Raw genomic sequence first — 21,139 nt, 5'->3', positions numbered from 1 at the left:
CAGACTATCTGCATGGCCTCAGTACTGTTCTTGGATAGCACGCAAAGAATCTTTCAAAAATTGGTCAAAATATCTACCAGTACGACCAGAAAAGTTAGTAGAGGCTGGTTTCTTCTACACTGGCACTGGTGATTCTACAACCTGCTTCTATTTTGGTGGAAGACTACACGATTGGGAGATGGGCGATGATCTATGGCAGCAGCACACATTCTGGTATCCTCATTGCAAGTACTTACGGCTTAAGGATGAAATAATACATGAAAGAAAGTCATATGATGAACATGACTAAAATAATCTGTCAATATATTGTATCTACACATTTTTTACTACAATAAACAACGCTAACAAAGTAAAAAAGTTACTTCTTTATTACCTTATCATTGTGTGTGTGTGTTTGTGTGTGTGTGTGGGGGGGGGGGGGGCGCGTTAGAGAGAGGAACAGAGAGAGAGTTTAAAGCAATGACCCCTCTAAAACAAAATCAAAATATTAAAATCTTAGCCTCAAGTCTAGAATGCATACAGCAAAACAAAAATGGATGTTATCAATGGTACAAACCATAGGGCTATAGCGTCACATCACTGAAAATTACTAATTTTTTACTCTTAACAGAAATTGAAACGTAAGTCCATAAGCTACAGGAAAAAACATGGTACAACTTGCAACGTCAAGTAAAACCACGACGACATTCAATGACGTTACAGATAACATACATCAAGACCGTTATGACATGACGTCACCTGATGACGTCACCAATAAGACACTTCAGCACTCTTATCAATAACGTCATCATATGACGTCATTCTGACATCACTGATAAGAGCACGAGGGCCCCCGGCCGTGGCTGTGCTTGAACATACATACGCTATCTATTCCTGCTATAAACAAAGAGATTAAACAGATAAAAATTTTTAGGAATTTTTTGAGTAGTTTCTGAGAAAAATATATACACATTTTTCTTGAAAATTAAGTTTTGAAATTCCATGAAAAGTTAAATATATTTAATCCAAAGAACTTAACAATAAATATGTTACTTTCATGTTAAGCATGGTAGAAAATTTCATTGTCGTGTCTTCAAAATTGTGGGTTTGGTACATATTTTAAATAGTTTGTGATTTTTATGAATGTTCCCCCTCCCCCCCCACTTAACACCATATAACAATGCAGACCCCGTAGGGAAACGAACAAAGGTAAGGAACAAGAAGAAGATTGCAGATGTCGATGCTATGCACTGTGCATCTTGCTTAGAATGCAACTTGGTCCACTCACGCACGGTACTTTTTCCTAACAACATTAAAGTTCACTTTACTTTTCTCCACCCAAGTTTGTACGCAGTGATGCTTGGCTTTGCTTTTCCGACAGTGCTAGTTGTACCTTAACAGTATTACACTTCAGTACAGACAGGTTTACAGACGATGAGTAGGCCAATAAAACGTCGCATATGGAAGAGGGGCAAAATGTGGCGATGCTCAGCTGTTCCAGTAGCAACAGCACGTAAAATGTGATACTCCTTTTGTTTTGCGAACGGTTCCAGATATCGAAACGAGCTTTTCGGCAGACGATAACACGCAAAGGGGCACGTCCTTTGCTATGCGATAAAGAGTCTTAACTCTTCTAGCGATCAAGATACTGAAGTATGTACAAGTTTTTTAAATATAATGTTTACTTTCTTTAGTGGCATTCGAAAGCGCTTGGAGAGATCTTACTCTTCGCAAAAGAATCCACGAAATATTTTTAAACTGAAAGGCAAGTATGGCCGGCCATGTGACCGAGCGGTTCTAGGCACTTCAGTCCGAAACCACGCTGTTGCTACGGTCGCAGGTTCGAATCCTGCCTCGGGTATGGATGTGTGTGATGTCCTTGGGTTAAGTCAGGTTTAAATAGTTCTAAGTCTAGGTGACTGATGGCCTCAGATGTTAAGTCCCATAGTGCTTAGAGCCATTTGAACCATTTGAAAGGCAAGTCCGCCGGAATCGGCTGTTGCGTTTTAAACGGGGCCAACGAGATATATGGGCCTCGCAACGAACTTGTGGCGTGACACCAGTCGACTTGTCCACCACACATCGGAAACGCCCGGTTCCGCGCAAGAGCCAAAGGAATCAATATGTTATTAAGTACCCAGTAAAGGTCTTAATTTTGTAGTGTGCTATCGAGAGCTCGTGTGAATTTAAACACGCAGTCAAGAATTATTAAAGTCGCCTAAAACAGTTACTCGCTCCAAGTCGGAGACGGCTACTGGCTCTCGTAAGACCTGCAGTGTCACGCGCTGTGAGGTACGCGCCACGGCCTACTCTTCTCGTGGGCTTCAGTTGTAAAAACGCTCATGCCACGCTACATCGCTGTAGAAGCCCTTTCGACTGCTTATTGTCTGCACTGCAGAACTACCAGGAACTGTGTCGTATATCGGCAGGTCATTTCTGCTTCAACATTCCTTGCATGCAGACATGTGCACCAATGAGGGGACGATAGGCATTCTTTCGTAAGGCGAATACCAAAGAAATCGTGTCGAAACTGTCCGGTGGTATGCGGATGTGTACCCTATTTGTCGCTGTCCGTCGCGCCAGGTACTTGCACCTATTATTAGGTCACTAGTGCCAATAGGCAGCTTCCACGTCAGAAGGCGAGGTCGAAGACCACAACTGACACAGCACATGAAGATGCTCTGGCTACGGCGCTGCTCAGTACGCATGGTGGCAGGAGACGTATTGCCAAGGAATGTGGGATTAGCCAGACAAGGGTGTCATTCCCATCCTGCATCGACACGAATTCCCCGTTATCATCTGTTACTACATCAGGCACTCTGAGGTAGTGACTTCGAACGTTGTATAGAACTTAGTCAGACCAACAATCCTGTTGGAGAAACATCCGCAACTGTACTGTCAGAGGTTCACAATACCGCTACAGCTGTGAAGCTCCTTTATTATCACACGACCGGTGTCGGGCTCTTATACGCCCATCTTCAGGTGTCGTAACTTGGTGCTCGGGGGTCACAGCGGTATTTTCAACCTCTGCTACAATTTAGTCAGTTTGCTCTGCAGCGTCTAGGAGGCGACTCTACGTTTTTCTAATGTGTGCTCTTTATCGACAAGGCAACTTTTACGAACAACGGTACTGTAAATTTAAGTAACAAGAACTACTCGGCAGCGGAAAATCCACGCTGGCCTGATGATGTACACAAATGGCCGTGGAGAGTAAACGTAGGGCGCAGCATCCTAGGAAATTCCATTGAGGGACCATAATTCATCCTAGAATTGTTAAATGGGAATACTTACTCACACTTCCTTACTTTCTACCCTTTCTTCTAGAATGCGTAGCACTGGATAAGCGAGTGTGTGTGATTCCAACACAACGGCTGCCTAGCTCGCTCTTCGAGTGTTCATCGCAAACACTGAATGAAAAGTTTCCTACTCGTTGGATAGGACGGAATGCTACAGTATAATGGCCGGCAAGGTCCCCTGACTTGGCTCCGTTTGCTTTATAACTATGGAGAGCACTGAAGGATGCAGTCTGTCACGAAGACCCAACTCCGCCAGGCGATACGCGCAGTCAAATCTCAACAGCGTGCAGCGGCATATCATCCAATGTTCTTTCATCCGTTCATCTCTCTTTCGAACGGCGACTGCAAATGTGCCTTTTAGTTAATTGTAAACAACTGGAGCACATGCTTAAGTGTAAAACTACGTCTTTTTTTTAAAGAAAAGTATTTGGTTTGCAGAGACACATCGTCAGTCAGTCTGGATAAAATGTTTACTTTATTTAAACGATATTCCGCGTAGTTACAGTTTCGCGTAGTATCTATAGACACACGTGTCCGGTAGTCGGTGTTTTACCTTTAAGAATCATTCAGGCGTCTCCAGGGAAAGACAGGTCAAGCATTATTTTTGTTATTTTCAAATCTAAGAAAGTTTATACAGTTGTTTCTTTTTCCTGTGAATAGGGCTGTTTAGAAGTTTCAAAACCGACGTTTCTGTTTCGGCTTCAACAAACAAGCAGCAACCGCGAGGGCTTAAATGCACACAATTGTAGCTGTTTCTAAAAAAAGATCCATCTGAAGCTCCAGAAACTAGCACATGGTGTACATCCATAAATATAAATCTTAGCTGACCCTTTATGTATGAGATTTTATCTTAGTAGCTTACGCCTGTCTTGCCATATGTAACGGCGAAACCTGGCGTGAGCGCTCTGTTTGGCGGACTCGGGCGGCATTTGCTTACCAGTTTTAGTACATTTCTAGGATTCTTCCCCGAAAGGTTACAACGTCAACACTAACAAGCGCTATATCACTGTAATAGTCTTTGTAAGAGCTACTGAATGTTGTTATGAAAAGCATATGATTCCATTAAAGAAAATATACTTGCTTCAGTATTTCGATCGATACAAAAGTTAAGACTTTTCATCACATACCGAAGTGGCTGGCCGCTAGCGTACTACCATTTGCAGGAAACATCGTTTAGATATCTGGAACTGTTCACGCAATAAAAGGGGTGTTATGTCTTACGTGACTCGCCCTGTATATCTTGTTCATTCCATATTACAGGATTTTTCACGGCCATGAAAATATATGTGTAGCAATAAAGGTAACTGGAATGATAAACAAGATGAATCATAATGAAAATGTTACTATGTAACGAGTCCTCGATAGCATACGAAGTACTGTCGGTGGGGTGCAGACACACCTATATTACAGTTCGGCAACTGCCCATGAAACATTCTGCCGTCTACAGAAACCTCTTACTGACACCAGAAGAATGTTGTGTGAAACATGATGGTCTGAACAGTTCAGTAATGTTCCATAATGTGTGGAGCGAAGGGTGGAGGACCAGCGGTTGAGCATAGACGCCCTCTGCAGCTTACGTAGGGATGCACTACACGATGCAGTACCACGGTGTCTGCTAAGGTGGTGGTAACGCCTGTGTTACAAAGTCATAGGAACTAAGAATGTTTATTCAAGGCTTTTGAAAAGTGTGCCTCGAGAATAAGGTAATTACGAGCAGCTTCTCTCGTTGCTACCTCGGCGTCAGGCGTACCACTATCCCTTCAACAGGCTTCAGGATCAGCTCTATGGCGACCTTGGTGTCCTCTGGGGTATCCAAGGTTTGCACGTGGTAGTTGCGCAGAATCTGCGACAGCACTGTCTTCTCTTCAAGGATGGCGAAACGCTGCCCTGCAAAATACAAACAGCGACGTGAACTCAAAGAGGCGCAGTGTGTAGTACTTTTTTTTACGAATGTCATTTTCAATTTCTACCATACTTACGAGGAGACTACCAAAAGTAATTTACAGATGTCGTCCCACGCTAAGGCCGTTGAGCAACAAGAGTTACCTACTACCGAAAGAAGGGAGTAGTACGTGTTCTGGGTTTCTTGCAGCGGTCCGATAACAAGTGCATCACAGTGTGGAAGTGAAATGGCGCGGCAACTGGAAATGAACTCCAAAGTTGAAGTATGCAGTATAGTACGATTCTTGTGGGCAGTTACACACACAAGGGAAACTCCCCATCGCACCACCTCAGATTAAGTGGTAAAATGGCCCGTCAAAAATTGAACTCAGATCAAGCATGAGACCAGGAAGAACGCTGCAGTCCCTGACCTCTGGATTGGCTGTAATGGTCAGTACGACGGAAATCCTTTTCACTGGCCTCAAGCCATGCGATTTTTTCCTTTGGGGCTTTATAAAAGATCGTGTCTACGTTCCACCACTACCTAATGATATGCCAGAGTCGAGAGACAGAATTTAAGAGACTATTACTTACTTTATTCCTGATTTGTTAGCCAAAGTTCTAACACACTTTTTTTCCAGGTTCTAGCTAAAAATGTCCGACTGGCTTAGTCGTAGACTACGAATCTGCGTTCCCTGGAGCGTGAACTTCTCTTGTTGACTTCGACGACTTTTCACCATAGATTCAGTATTAATTGGGCTGCATGATATTAATTGCTTCACTGCAGAAATCCCAGCGTTAATGTAAAAAGCCGATGATACTGAATAACTTACGCCAACACATAGTTTGTTCTTTGCGTTAATGTTTATATTGTCCCAGAAAATTTGTGCAATGCACAGCTCAAAGAAACTGGCCTTACAGATCATGTAGCCGAACTAACTGGAAGCAGCTGCCACCCTACTGTCACCGTACTGCCACCTACTGCAACATTACTGCCATCCTAATGCCACCCTATTGCTCCGCTACTTTCACTCCCGAACTCTTAGGCTCACTGCTTACGTAGTTTCGTAACAATACAAGTTCTCTGACTGTGTTGTTCAACAGTCACATTAATTGAGGTACAATTAAAATCGGTAGATTCATAAGAAATTATAGTTCAGTTTTGACAACAGTCTAACAAATGACTGACTACGACAAGTGTAATTTTTAAATCGCTTTTCAAAGTTAGTACCGAATCCTGGTTGACTAACAATACTTGATACAAAATAAGTATTATCTCGCTAACTATAACAGGAATTTTGATGCTAACGTATTTTGGAGTACTTTACATAATGAGGAAATAGATTTTGAGGTTCAAATTTTACGTAATAACCTCGTTTTGACCGAATGATCGGAATAATAGTTTATTTATGACAGAAAGTTCTAGAAGTCGTAATTATAGAATTAATTACAGTGAATTTGATTTAAGTTTTTATAGAAACATAAACTCCTGAAAGTGACTGTAACTTTCACTGCATCAGTTAGCCAGAAACCTAACCAAAACATTAATTTTCACGTCTATGAAATAATAGAATTTTGACAATTAATTTTCCATTTAATGACTGAACTTATTTCAACACTAACATTTTTAGGTGATTATTTTGTGACAGTTACACAAATGACGTACCGGTAATTAGTTTGTCTGTAAATTTCGTAAAATTGATATTACAACAAGACTTTTTCCACTATTTAAAGATTTCTGTTAAGTGTATTCAAATGAGACGTAGTTGACTAAATGAATGCGTTACATTTTATATATCTCGTGTACAGTGCTACTTAATACGATACAGAGCACCAAAAGTCGTGTTTTAACATTTGCTCGCCTCCCCCCACCCCTCCCCTGTAGGAGGTTCGAGTCCTCCCTCGGGCTTGTGTGTGTGTGTGTGTGTGTGTGTGTGTGTGTGTGTGTGTAGTGTGGTGTGGTGTGGTGTGGTGTGGTGTGCTGTGCTGTTGTCCTCAGCGTAAGTTAATCTAAGTTAGTTTAAGTAGTGTGTAAGACTAGGGACCGATGAAATGGTTCAAATGGCTCTGAGCACTATGGGACTCAACTGCTGAGGTCATAAGTCCCCTAGAACTTAGAACTACTTAAACCTAACCAAACTAAGGACATCACACACATCCATGCCCGAGGCAGGGGTCGAACCTGCGACCGTAGCGGCCGCGCGGTTCCAGACTGTAGCGCCTAGAAACGCTCGGCCACCAGCGGCCGGCAGGGACCGATGACCTCAGCAGTTTGGTCCCACAGGAACTTACCACAAATTTCCAAATTTTCCAGTATTTGCTCTACTGTGAAATGTGTATCGTATAATACGCAAAAGCATGGCACCGAATACTTCATAGGAGGGCACCCTTGGTCTGTCCTATCACAAAGTGTGGGAAGAATTTGATTTTAGGTCGGATGTGTGCTGCATGATTAAAAATGCACGTATTGATTATTTGTAAGAAAACCTAGGTTAGTTTACCTTCAATTTGATGTATGATTCGTTATAAATAGTCTAAATTAAACTGTTATAATGTACTATTAAAGCTGGGTGATTTTTCGTGGTTATAGTGGATGAGCCCAATTGACCCGGACCCGGCGGCGAGGACGGCGAGTTAGTGGATGCTTTACCTATACAGTTGCGAGGCCCGGCACTGAAGGGCACGTAGGCGTAAGGGTGCCTGCCCTGCACCCTCTCCGGCAGGAAGTTGTCCGGGTCGAAGCGGTCCGGGTCCGGCCAGTGGTCGGGGTCGCGGTGGGCGTGGTAGATGTGCAGGTTCAGCATGGCGCCCTCCGGCACAGCGTAGCCGCCTGCAGACACACACACAAACACGCCACTTACGTAGCAGTCCTTCTCAGGAGACCACTACGAATCACACTCGGTTCTGTACTATTTTTATCCTACTAATTATCAACGAAAATTTCGTTACATCCCATTTTCATCAACAGAATATGAATTGTGCGAGGTGTGTTCGTTAAGCGTCTGTATCGTGTTAGGCATACATGACATTTAGTGTGTTGACAGATGGCAATCTGTTTACATTTGTTTTGATAATGTCGGGGATCATTTATTCTGAGTAAAAATGTGTTAAAGAATTTGTATTTTGTTGTACGAACGGAATAAAGAGCAGAAAAGTTTCAGAAACGTTGAATACTGATCTTGGTGCATCTGTCATGAGTAAAATAAGGGCTTGTGAGTGGAATAAACGTTTCGAAGAAGGCTGTCAAGACATTGAAGATCACTAGCACCCTAAAAGTCCCAGCACATCGTTACCTGATGAAATCGTGGAGAAAGTTAAAGAAAGGGCTGTGAAGATCGTCAGTCACAATCAGTGAAGCCGTTGATGATGCTGACATATCAACTGACGCATGCTATCAATTTTTTTGTCCTTTTTGTTATGAAACATGCAACGGAAAATTCTTTTTCTGAAAATTGTCGAATTTCGAATGATAACTTTGGCTACTGCCAATTGCTTAGGAGACGCTAGATGAAGAACAACCAAAACATATAACAGGTAAGGAGCATGAATCTACTGACATAGAGGCGAAGCTAAGTCTAATTGGCCCAGTGAAAGCATTATGGATCGCCAAAATGATGTCCCATCCTCCATATTCGCCAGACATGTGATTTTTATCAGTTCCTTAAAGTAAAGAAAAATTGAAAAGGCCGTTGTTTCACAAGCATCGATAATATTATAAACCCATTCCTGAGAGAATAGGTCGAGTTCCAGAAGAGTTTGGTGATTGGGAAAAAAGCTGGTAAAAGTCTGCAATATCTAATCTGGACTATTTTAAAGGAAGTGAGATTGATATAGGTGACTCTCGTAAAATTCTTACCACAAAAAGCAACACATAATACTGTTCTTCTTTTAACATATCCCATGCACGGGTATGAAAAAAAGCGAGAAATGCGCGCTTGAACATGCATGCGGATGCCAGCCAAACCTGCAGGTTAAGCTGTTGTATTGGACTACGAACCGCACCTGTGCAGTGACCTTAATACGTCGCAGGTGGCAGTCGTTGTCAGAACAGTATTGTGTGAAGTTGTTAGTGCGTTGTTTCGAAACTAAGCGAATTCGAAAGTGAGCAGATAGTTGGTGCTGATAGTAACCAAGGGAGTCGATGAAGTTGCTATTTGAAGAGGCACCGTATCGAAGATTTATACCGCATACAGGGAAAGCGTCATTCGCTCAGTCCCAACTCGTAAGAAAGTGTGTGTTGATCTAATCATGAAGAGATTTGTGACTAAAAATGGGATAGCTACAGGTGCAAAAGTCATTGCTGGACTGAATGTCACACTCTTAACCACTGTCAGAACCAAAACAACACGAATAAGCTGGAAATTGCAGGGCCAGCTAGAATTAAAAAACCACACATCAGCGATGCAAATGTCAGTAATAGCAAAACTTGGTACCGAAACCATCAAACCTGGGTTGGGGAGCACAGAAAGAAAGTCATTTTATCGGATGTTTCATACTGTTTCCAACTTCTGGCCGAGTTTGCGTCCCAAGAGCGAAACACGGCGGGGAAACGGTTATGATTTGGGCAGCCATATCGTGGTATTTCGTGGGCCCCAGATTAGTCTACAAGATCCCATTACTGCAAAGGACTTGTGAACATTTTGGCTAATAAAGTTGCACCCTGTTTCACAATATTTGTTTTCCAATGGCGATGCTGTTTTCCAAGAGGACAGGCCGCCAGTTTACAGCCTGCATCGGCCAGCACTGGTATTTCGAGCACTAGAATGAACTGTAATGAACTGTCGTATCTCCTCTAGCCACAAGAGTCACGAGATCTCAGTGTTACTGAGTCTATGTGATCTAGAAGAGTGCGTGAAAGCTATCGATCTCCATCATCGTTCTCTGTACATGCCACAATTTTGCTGGAAGTATGATATAAGATTCCCTTGAAAACGGTGCAAGACACGTATTTATTAATTGCGAGACGACTATTTTGAATGTCAGCGGGTTTCCAACAACTTATTATGCTTGGTAATGTCTTGTGTTTTTGGTGTTTCCATATTTTTGTGCAACCATTATACACTAAAGGTATTTCAGATCCATCTTTGCAACTGCTAACACACAAGTATTTAGTTTATTATACTCATTTTGTTTTATTAATTTAAAACTGTCCGCCCCTCGTGGTCTCGCGGTAGCGTTCTCGCTTCCCGAGCACCGGGTAGCGGGTTCGATTCCCGGCGGGGTCAGGGATTTTTCCTGCCTCGAGATGACTGGGTTTTGTTGTATCGTCTTCATCATCATCATTCATTCCCATTACGGTCGGAGGAAGGCAACGGCAAACCACCTCCATTAGGACCTTGCCTAGTAAGGCGGTACGGGTCTCCCGCATCGTTCCAATACGCTCTGTAAAGAAGCATGGGACATCATTTTTTTTTTTTTCAATTTAAAACTTCGACAGTGATTCCCAAACAAACCCTTTTACAATTTCCGGTTGCTTCCAGATCTACAGCACTACAAATTTCGTAGCGAAAATGCTACAAAATATTGTCGCGCTAATTTCTCCTGGCAGTATTAGTTGCATTTCAACAGCGATTCTTTACGTTATGGGTAGGTTTAATGATGAAGGTTGTAGAAGTTGGAGATGCGGAAGTTCTGTGACATGACTACCATCGCTGAGGTAACATTTCAGAATAGCATAGTTACACTCCTGGAAATGGAAAAAAGAACACATTGACACCGGTGTGTCAGACCCACCATACTTGCTCCGGACACTGCGAGAGGGCTGTACAAGCAATGATCACACGCACGGCACAGCGGACACACCAGGAACCGCGGTGTTGGCCGTCGAATGGCGCTAGCTGCGCAGCATTTGTGCACCGCCGCCGTCAGTGTCAGCCAGTTTGCCGTGGCATACGGAGCTCCATCGCAGTCTTTAACACTGGTAGCATGCCGCGACAGCGTGGACGTGAACCGTATGTGCAGTTGACGGACTTTGAGCGAGGGCGTATAGTGGGCATGCGGGAGGCCGGCTGGACGTACCGCCGAATTGCTCAACACGTGGGGCGTGAGGTCTCCACAGTACATCGATGTTGTCGCCAGTGGTCGGCGGAAGGTGCACGTGCCCGTCGACCTGGGACCGGACCGCAGCGACGCACGGATGCACGCCAAGACCGTAGGATCCTACGCAGTGCCGTAGGGGACCGCACCGCCACTTCCCAGCAAATTAGGGACACTGTTGCTCCTGGGGTATCGGCGAGGACCATTCGCAACCGTCTCCATGAAGCTGGGCTACGGTCCCGCACACCGTTAGGACGTCTTCCGCTCACGCCCCAACATCGTGCAGCCCGCCTCCAGTGGTGTCGCGACAGGCGTGAATGGAGGGACGAATGGAGACGTGTCGTCTTCAGCGATGAGAGTCGCTTCTGCCTTGGTGCCAATGATGGTCGTATGCGTGTTTGGCGCCGTGCAGGTGAGCGCCACAATCAGGACTGCATACGACCGAGGCACACAGGGCCAACACCCGGCATCATGGTGTGGGGAGCGATCTCCTACACTGGCCGTACACCACTGGTGATCGTCGAGGGGACACTGAATAGTGCACGGTACATCCAAACCGTCATCGAACCCATCGTTCTACCATTCCTAGACCGACAAGGGAACTTGCTGTTCCAACAGGACAATGCACGTCCGCATGTATCCCGTGCCACCCAACGTGCTCTAGAAGGTGTAAGTCAACTACCCTGGCCAGCAAGATCTCCGGATCTGTCCCCCATTGAGCATGTTTGGGACTGGATGAAGCGTCGTCTCACGCGGTCTGCACGTCCAGCACGAACGCTGGTCCAACTGAGGCGCCAGGTGGAAATGGCATGGCAAGCCGTTCCACAGGACTACATCCAGCATCTCTACGATCGTCTCCATGGGAGAATAGCAGCCTGCATTGCTGCGAAAGGTGGATATACACTGTACTAGTGCCGACATTGTGCATGCTCTGTTGCCTGTGTCTATGTGCCTGTGGTTCTGTCAGTGTGATCATGTGATGTATCTGACCCCAGGAATGTGTCAATAAAGTTTCCCCTTCCTGGGACAATGAATTCACGGTGTTCTTATTTCAATTTCCAGGAGTGTATTTTGTTCTTCCATTGGACTTAATGAAATCATACGTGATGTGCCTTTTGCATCCTGCCTACTTGTAGAATATGGGGTGCCTAGGAAACCTGCTTTCTCGGATCGCTAGACAACAATTTAAGCAAATCGTATTAATGAATTTTTATTACAGTAAGGTAAATGACAATACTTAATTTTCGGAATTGACAATGGTGTGTCGCAAGCAAATGGCTACAGACAAATTAGAAGTCTCATTAGTATAACAATGCCTGATACAAAAGGAATTATACAGTTTCTAAGTCGCTGCTGTTGAGTTCGTAGAGCGGCTGATCTTGAAGTGGGCCGCGGCCAGGCGGCGAGGCGCTTATGTCCTCTTCGTGTAGTTGGTGCTTGTGTCTCGATGTCGTCCTAGAGAGGGGTTGGTCAGCGTACTATTGGCTGTCGTCGTGTCATAGCTCTCTCTGCTCTGACATTCTTGCCCGTCGTGCAGGTGCTTGACATTACGCCGAAACAGTGCATAGGAGCCACCCCTCCATTAGTAAACCTATCCTTATTGCCCTGTATCAGTGTTAACGCACAACTAACACTGCTAACAGAACAAAACCGAGACAGAACCGAACAGTACCGACTGCAGACTTGAGGGCAAAGGGTAAAGTGGGAATTGCGGTTGACAACGGCAACTGCCATCAGCAAACTGAACAAGTTCCTTTCGAGACAAGACAACAGCGCATACTGAAGGCATTTGTACTTATATGCAGATTTTTCAGGGTAACGCATATAAAAAGATTAATCCGGTAAGAAATCAAACAAAATCCAGTTACTTTGTAAAGAGCAATCGCAGGCGGCAGGTCGCTTGTACCAAAATACAGAAAATATCCCTGAACAACCTCCGGATTTTATCTGTCACCGTTTATAAGTAACGGTAAAAAATTTCTGTCCGAAGGCCGTGCAGTCCTGAATCATCATGTCAACCAAGGAAACTCGCCGTGACCGTTGAGGCAATCATCACACCGACACAACAAGTTGATGAAACTCATTTGGTAAAATGCCGTGTGCTGCTGCGCGAAGAGGTTCGTAACTGCCTGCTGACGTCCCTGTCCCAAAGGAATCGACCCTTCGAGGCCTTTGTTAAGGGACTGAAAGGATGATAATCGTATTCTCTGCCTCGTGATGACTGGGTGTTGCGTGCTGTCCTCAGGTTAGTTAGGTTTAAGTAGTTCTAAGTTCTAGGGGACTGATGACCATAGATGTAAAGTCCCATAGTGCTCAGAGCCATTTGAACCATGATAATCGTATGGGGAGAGATCCCGACTGTATGGTGGGTGTTCGAGTATCTCCCATTTGAGGTGGCATGACTTCTGCCTTATGAAATTTGCGATATGGCGACGAGCGTTACCATGAAACAACGCGGAACTTGGCGCACCATTCAACAACAATGGTTTTCGAGAGATATTCTGCCCCATACACATTCTTCATTCTTCGGTGTTTGTCCTTCGCCAGCCAAGCAAAGAATAACTGCACTTTGGGCCTGTTGGGGCGCCCTTGGTAACAACGTCGCCATGGAGTTCAAGTTTCCGTATCTATCGCACGCACGTCGGAAAGACACGAATTCCACACTAACCCCTGCCTACAAGTCGGTGTTTATATACCCGCATCAGGGTTGCGCTTAGAGATGGAGGATCCGCTCCTGAACTGATTCATAGAGTTGAATCTTTCAAAGGAGTGAACAATCAGTGATTCAGAAAAAAAAGAACGGTAGCTCCAAACGTTTCCCATGGCAGAGAGAGAGAGAGAGAGAGAGAGACGGAGCATATCAGCAGCGTCTCTGCTGGTCACAGCACAGTGCACGCCACACAACACAGCCAGCGCCGGCCTCTGCCCTGCTTCTACCTTGGCTGCCTGCATTGTGCAGTGCCCCATTGGATTTTGTGTTTCACATATGCCGTGCTGTCTCTGTGCGTCGTCTGCCGCGTGCAGTGTCTGGCGCAGCTTAACTTCGCATCGCACTCTGTCGGCGATCGTTTCAGTCGCACGTCCTGCCCTCTGGGCAGTTGATGCGAGCAACAGGACAGAGAGCCACCTAGCGGATAACATAGGAACTATTTGCAACAACCTGCTTGCAAGGGAACGGACGATTTGTCTCGGAGCGGGTGCCTGGTGGCCGTTCACCGCTCCCCCCACCCTCGGAACTCGCCCGCTCAATGCTCACCCCACTGTTCTCGACTCTAGCCAGAGCGTTGAGCAAAGCAACTCAGGTGTCACTCTGGTCTCTGCGGTCTTAGCTCACGCAGTAATACAGCTCGCGGCTTGACCTGCTCGACTCAGTGCTTCTGCATCTGAGTTCGTCTCTACTGGATATTGTTCTTCGTAGTAATACCGCTATGTATATTACATTATTATGTTATGTATACATCATTTGTTTTTATTTTATTTTTATTTTTTTAAACTGATCAGAGTAGGTTCCTGACGACTCCTCTTACTATAGGATTTTTATTATGGACACTCGAATTTACACTTTAATTACGAGCAAACCGATAAACGTATCGCAAAATGTGATACACCAATATTTTCATTGTTTTATTCTGCGTAAGGCTATATGCAGCACTTTCGTTTTACAGTCAAATTTATATATTTTTTTCTTATTCTGGTACGGATTTTGCGATTTTAGGCGTCTTCGGAAGGAAACGTTCACTTTAAAAATATATGGCTTGCGATGTATTTGTATGAGGTTAATGAAATTTTAATACATTATAGCCAAATATATTATTAATGTAAATCTCAAGTTACAACATTTTACGATCACCCAAAAAACCACGATAGTGCAAAATAAATCAATAATCAAAAACTTTGTCATATCGTGGAAATTTCAATAAACAATACAAAATTCTTACTCATTATCTGTGTTACTTCAAAATAGGATCAAATAAGATCAAAATACAGGTATAGTACTGGAATAAACCAAGTTTAAAGGGCAATGTGCCTTCCATTTATTTTCTATTGTAAATGAGTGGTGAGTCATGAAAAAGAGCTAATTCATTTCAGGGAGTGAACAGTTCTGATCTGATCTCTTAAAAGAACAGTTTTGCCCATCTCTAGTTGTGCTACGATGCCTCTAAGCCACAGCAACGTCCTCAAAACAGAAACTGTTTGATAACCTCATAACAGTCACAAAAGATCGCCCTTTTAATGTATGCCCCATATATCAGGATCGAAGGGTGACATAGTTGGTTACAGCGCACATTACTATTTTGTGGTACGCTTGGTACAGGGTGTTTCAAAAATGATCGGTATATTTGAAACGGCAATAAAAACTAAACGAGCAGCGATAGAAATACACCGTTTGTTGCAATATGCTTGGGACAACAGTACATTTTCAGGTGGACAAACTTTCGAAATTACAGTAGTTACAATTTTCAACAACAGATGGCGCTGCAAGTGATGTGAAAGATATAGAAGACAACGCAGTCTGTGGGTGCGCCATTCTGTACGTCGTCTTTCTGCTGTAAGCGTGTGCTGTTCACAACGTGCAAGTGTGCTGTAGACAACATGGTTTATTCCTTAGAACAGAGGATTTTTCTGGTGTTGGAATTCCACCGTCTAGAACACAGTGTTGTTGCAACAAGACGAAGTTTTCAACGGAGGTTTAATGTAACCAAAGGACCGAAAAGCGATACAATAAAGGATCTTTTTTAAAAATTTCAACTGACTGGGAACGTGACGGATGAATGTGCTGGAAAGGTAGGGCGACTGCGTACGGCAACCACAGAGGGCAACGCGCAGCTAGTGCAGCAGGTGATCCGACAGCGGCCTCGGGTTTCCGTTCGCCGTGTTGCAGCTGCGGTCCAAATGACGCCAACGTCCACGTATCGTCTCATGCGCCAGAGTTTACACCTCTATCCATACAAAATTCAAACGTGGCAACCCCTCAGCGCCGCTACCATTGCTGCACGAGAGACATTCGCTAACGATATAGTGCACAGGATTGATGATGGCGATATGCATGTGGGCAGCATTTGGTTTACTGACGAAGCTTATTTTTACCTGGACGGCTTCGTCAATAAACAGAACTGGCGCATATGGGGAACCGAAAAGCCCCATGTTGCAGTCCCATCGTCCCTGCATCCTCAAAAAGTACTGGTCTGAGCCGCCATTTCTTCCAAAGGAATCATTGGCCCATTTTTCAGATCCGAAACGATTACTGCATCACGCTATCTGGACATTCTTCGTGAATTTGTGGCGGTACAAACTGCCTTAGACGACACTGCGAACACCTCGTGGTTTATCCAAGATGGTGCCCGGCCACATCGCACGGCCGACGTCTTTAATTTCCCGAATGAATATTTCGATGATCGTGTGATTGCTTTGGGCTATCCGAAACATGCAGGAGGCGGCGTGGATTGGCCTCCCTATTCGCCAGACATGAACCCCTGTGACTTCTTTCTGTGGGGACACTTGAAAGACCAGATGTACCGCCAGAATCCAGAAACAATTGAACAGCTGAAGCAGTACATTTCATCTGCATGTGAAGCCATTCCGCCAGACACGTTGTCAAAGGTTTCGGGTAATTTCATTCAGAGACTACGCCATATTATTGCTACGCATGGTGGATATGTGGAAAATATCGTACTATAGAGTTTCCCAGACCGCAGCGTCATCTGTTGTTGAAAATTGTAACTACTGTAATTTCGCAAGTTTGTCTGCCTGAAAATGTACTGTTGTCCCAAGCATATTGCAACAAACGGTGTATTTCTATCGCTGCTCGTTTAGTTTTTATTGCCGTTTCAAATATACCGGTCATTTTTGAAACACCCTGTAGTCGCTATGCAGCTTGTATTTTTCACTTTATTACGACAGTCCCTTAAAGAATGGAAGCTTCCCCACTTTCCCTTGTCCTTCACGTCCAGTCTGTTGACTAGGCTTGAGTCACCCTCTCTTTATGTCCCCTACTGCCGCATAATTTTTATCGAACGCTTATGATGGAGAGCTAGGGATTCTGTTATTAATTCGTTACACATCCCACGACTAATTACAAAGGCTACTAGGGCCCCATTCCCATCGTATGTACGTTACGTCATCTGTATCTAAAATAGGGAAACAATTTGGAAGTGACGTACCTATTTCGATATCTTTGGTGACCTTCCTCCCGATAAACGGCACACTGGGATATAGGCGTAGCGTCTCCTTGATGACCATCTCAAGGTATTTCATACTGTTAAGATCTTGCAACGTTGGAAGGCGATCTTTGTCATGTCCGAATATACCGTGGAGTTCCGAGTAAACTTTGTCCTGAAATAGCAATAATAATAACAATGAGCAGAGGTAAACGATAGTAGCAGTGTGAGTGCAGTAACTCTGCTTCCACTGTTTATTTGATATGCAAAAATACCTGGACGTTCTGATGGTGTCCCAGAAGAAGAAGAGCCCAACACATGGCAACTGAAGTCGTGTCATGACCCTGCAGAAATAAATACAGAGATATAGGTAGTTCAAATCTTTAGTTATCTTCCCAACTTGGCGGTACCAGACACAACAGAAATACATCTAGAAAGAATTTTGTTTTGGATGTGCTAGATTAATTAGAGAATTTTTTTTCTGAAATCCTCAACTATCAATAGAATTGTGCACTCCGACATGTCGAAGCCTGACCCGAAATTTTTTAAATGGGAAGAACACACCGAAAGAAACACAGTCTCGAAATTTTAGCTGCTAAGACACGCTGAAACTACTTAATAATGTTGAAATTTACCAAATTCGTAGCTTGCCTGTTGGCAGGAGAAATGTATACACATGCTGTTGGTGTAGCAGACAGCTCATGCGCAGCACGGCGGGCTCATATCCTTGGCTGACGGCGCTTCAGTGAACAGATGACATGGCACAACGCTATCATAATTTGTAAAGCGAATATAAGATTTCATTGACAGTTTCTAGGACACAATTGTTCGCAGTTACTATTCGCTAGAATTTGCAACTCATGTATTATTCATAATAATTAGCAGATACATTTACGGTATTGCTAAGTGTTAAAATCGAGATAAAACAGAATTAATTTTCTTCGTGATTTCTTCGCATTTGCTTGCTAATAGCATCTGTCTTATTGCAGTTTATAAAGTTTCACAGTAACGTGAAATTCAGTTAATGTTTTCAATCCTGCAAAGATAGAATTTGAAGAATGTAGTAAGCTATCGAAATCACCTACTTCTACAGAAGATATATATTTTTGTTATAAATCAGTCAATTTTTTGGACATTTCGTTAGTAGTTGTGGAAACATTAGGGAAGATAGGAAATAATTTTGAAGATTCCTTGAATTGTGGTTCGAAGGATGACTGTTGTGCTAATTAAAGTCCAGAACAAAAATAGAATCCCTTCCAAGTCCAAAGAGAACTTGTACAGTAATAGCTTCATGTAGTAAAGAAAATGCTATAAATTGCTTGATTATACGAAGTAGAGAGAAAACGATGATACATAATCAGTATGCAAAGCCTGTTTCGATTCGTAAAATCTGAAAACTAAGTACGTAAATACTCAGATCATGCAGTTTTAGTTGGAGGCGACTTTGGCCTATCGAGTATAGACTGGGATGTCTATGGATTCATTTCTGGGGTACAGACAGAGAGTCATGGGAAATATCTTTGAACACGTTTTCTGAAAACTGTCTTGAGCAGCTAGCTCGACACCCACACGGAACAGAAATATCTTAGAACTTGTAGCTACAAACAGGCCGGACCTTATAGACAATGTTACTATAGAAACGGGGATTAGCGATCATGATGTCATTACAGCAACTATGATTACGAAAGTTAATAAATCAGTCAAGAAGACTAGGAGAGTGTGCCTGCCAGATGGGGCAGATAAGAAGTTATTAGCATCTCATTTAGACAGTGAACCGGTATCACTTAGTTCCAGTAAGATGGATGTAAAGGAATTATGGGCAAATTTTACACACATTGTAAATCGTGGTCTGGAGAGTTATGTGCCTAATAAGTGGATAAACGATGGAAAAGACCTACTATGGTTTCATAACGAAAGTCGGAGGATGCTGAGCAAACAGACGCTGTTGAACTCTCGGTTCAAAAGGAAACACACAAATGACAAGGGAAGGTTAGGAGAGATCCGTGCGTCTGTGAAAAGACACATCCGCGAAGCATACAACTGTTACCACCGTCACACCTTAGCAGAAGATCTGGCAGAGAACCCGAGGAAATTCTGGTCGTATGTAAAATCGCTAAGAGGGTCAAAAACTTGCATTCAGTCCCTTGTAGGCCAGTGTGGTGTGGCAGTTGAAGATAGCAAAATGAAAGAAGGAATTTTAAATTTCATGTTCAAGAAATCGTTAACACAGGAGTATCGTACAAATATACCGTCATTTGACCATCGAACAGACTCCCGCATGGACGACGTAGTAATAAGAATCTCTAGCGTAAAGAAATAACTGGAAGATTTCAAAGCAAATAAATCACCAGGTGCGGATGGGATCCGAGTTCAGTTTTACAAAGAGTACTCTGCGGCATTGGCCCCTTACCTAGCTTGCATTCTTCGCGAACCTCTCTCCCAGTACAAAGTCCCAAGCGACTCAGGCGTAGATGACTGCAGTGTATAAAGAGTAAAAGAAAGGACCCGCTAAATTACAGACCAATATCCCCAACTTCTGTCTGCGCAGAATCCTTGAACATATTCGCAGTTCGAACATAATAAATTTCCTTGAGACAGAGAAGCTTGTGTCCATGAATCTGCATGGTTTTAGAGGGCATCGCCCGTGCGAAACAAAGCTTGCCCGTTTCTCACATGATGTACTGCGAACTATGGATGAAGGCAATGAATGGCAACAGGCGGATTCCATACTTCTAAATTTCCGGAAAGCATTTGACACAGTACCCCACTGCAGGCTGTTAACGAAGGTAACGAGCATACGGAATAAGTTCGCAGATATATGAGTGGCTCGATCACTTCTTAAGAAATAGAACCAAGTATGCTCTCCTCGATGTCGAGTGTTCATCAGAGACAAGTATCGTCAGGAATGCCCCAGAGAAGTGTGATAGTACCGCTGTTGCTCTCTGTACACAAATGATTTGCCGGACGGGATGGGCATCAATCTGCGGTTATTTGCTCTTGATGCCACGGTGTACGGTAAGGTGTCGAAGTCGAGTGACTGTAGGAAGATACAAGACGACTTAAGACAAAATTTCCAGTTGGTGTGATGAACGGCAGCTAACCATAAATGTGGAAAAATGTAAGTTTATACGGATGAGTAAGAAGAACAAACCTGTAACGTTGGATACAGTATTAATAATGTCCTGCTCGACAGAGTCAACTCGTTTGAATTTTTTGGCATAACGTAGCAAAGCGAAGGGAGATGGAACGAGCATGTGAGGGAAGGCAAATGCTAGACTCCGGTTTATTGGGAGAATTTTAGGAAAGAGTCGTTCACCTGTAAAGGAGACCGCTATTGCCACCTATTCTTGAGTAGTGCTCGAGTATTTGGGAGCAGTACCAGATCAGATTAAAAGAAGACATCGAAGCAATTCAGAGGTGGGCTGCTAGATTTGTTACCGGTAGTGTTAAACAACACGTAAGTGCTACGCAGATGCTTCGGGAACTCAAAGGGGAATCTCTGGAAGGTAGGTGACGTTCTTTTCGAGAACCGGTACTTGAATCTGACTGCCGAACGATTCTACTGCCACCAATATACATTTCGTGTGAGTAACACGAAGATAAGATACGAAAATTATGGGTCATGCGGAGGCATACAGACAGTCGTTTTTCCCTCGCTCTGTTTGCAAGGGGAAGAGGAAAGGGAATGACAAGAAGTGGTACAGGGTATCCTCCACCACCCGCCAAATGGTGGCTTGTGGAGTGTCTATGTAGATGAAGATGTAGGTGTAGAAACAGGCACCAAAATGA

General features: G+C 43.8%; 1 protein-coding gene across 1 annotated transcript in view; it reads right to left on the bottom strand.

The window, feature by feature from the left end:
- Positions 1 to 346: 346 nt before the first annotated feature.
- LOC126095748 (cytochrome P450 4C1-like) overlaps positions 347 to 21,139 on the bottom strand; it is a 99,164-nt gene continuing 78,371 nt past the window's right edge. The window contains exons 9-12 of the mRNA XM_049910523.1: positions 17,626 to 17,694; positions 17,354 to 17,525; positions 7,807 to 7,986; positions 347 to 5,162 (exon numbers count right to left, since the gene is read on the bottom strand). Of these exons, the coding sequence (XP_049766480.1) occupies positions 5,005 to 5,162; positions 7,807 to 7,986; positions 17,354 to 17,525; positions 17,626 to 17,694 (579 nt within the window). The 3' untranslated portion in view covers positions 347 to 5,004. The remainder of the gene's footprint in view (positions 5,163 to 7,806; positions 7,987 to 17,353; positions 17,526 to 17,625; positions 17,695 to 21,139) is intronic.

The sequence above is a fragment of the Schistocerca cancellata genome, chromosome 8 (assembly GCF_023864275.1).
Source record: "Schistocerca cancellata isolate TAMUIC-IGC-003103 chromosome 8, iqSchCanc2.1, whole genome shotgun sequence".
NCBI classification, from domain to species: domain Eukaryota; kingdom Metazoa; phylum Arthropoda; class Insecta; order Orthoptera; family Acrididae; genus Schistocerca; species Schistocerca cancellata.
This window is presented reverse-complemented; position numbering and strand designations above follow the sequence as displayed.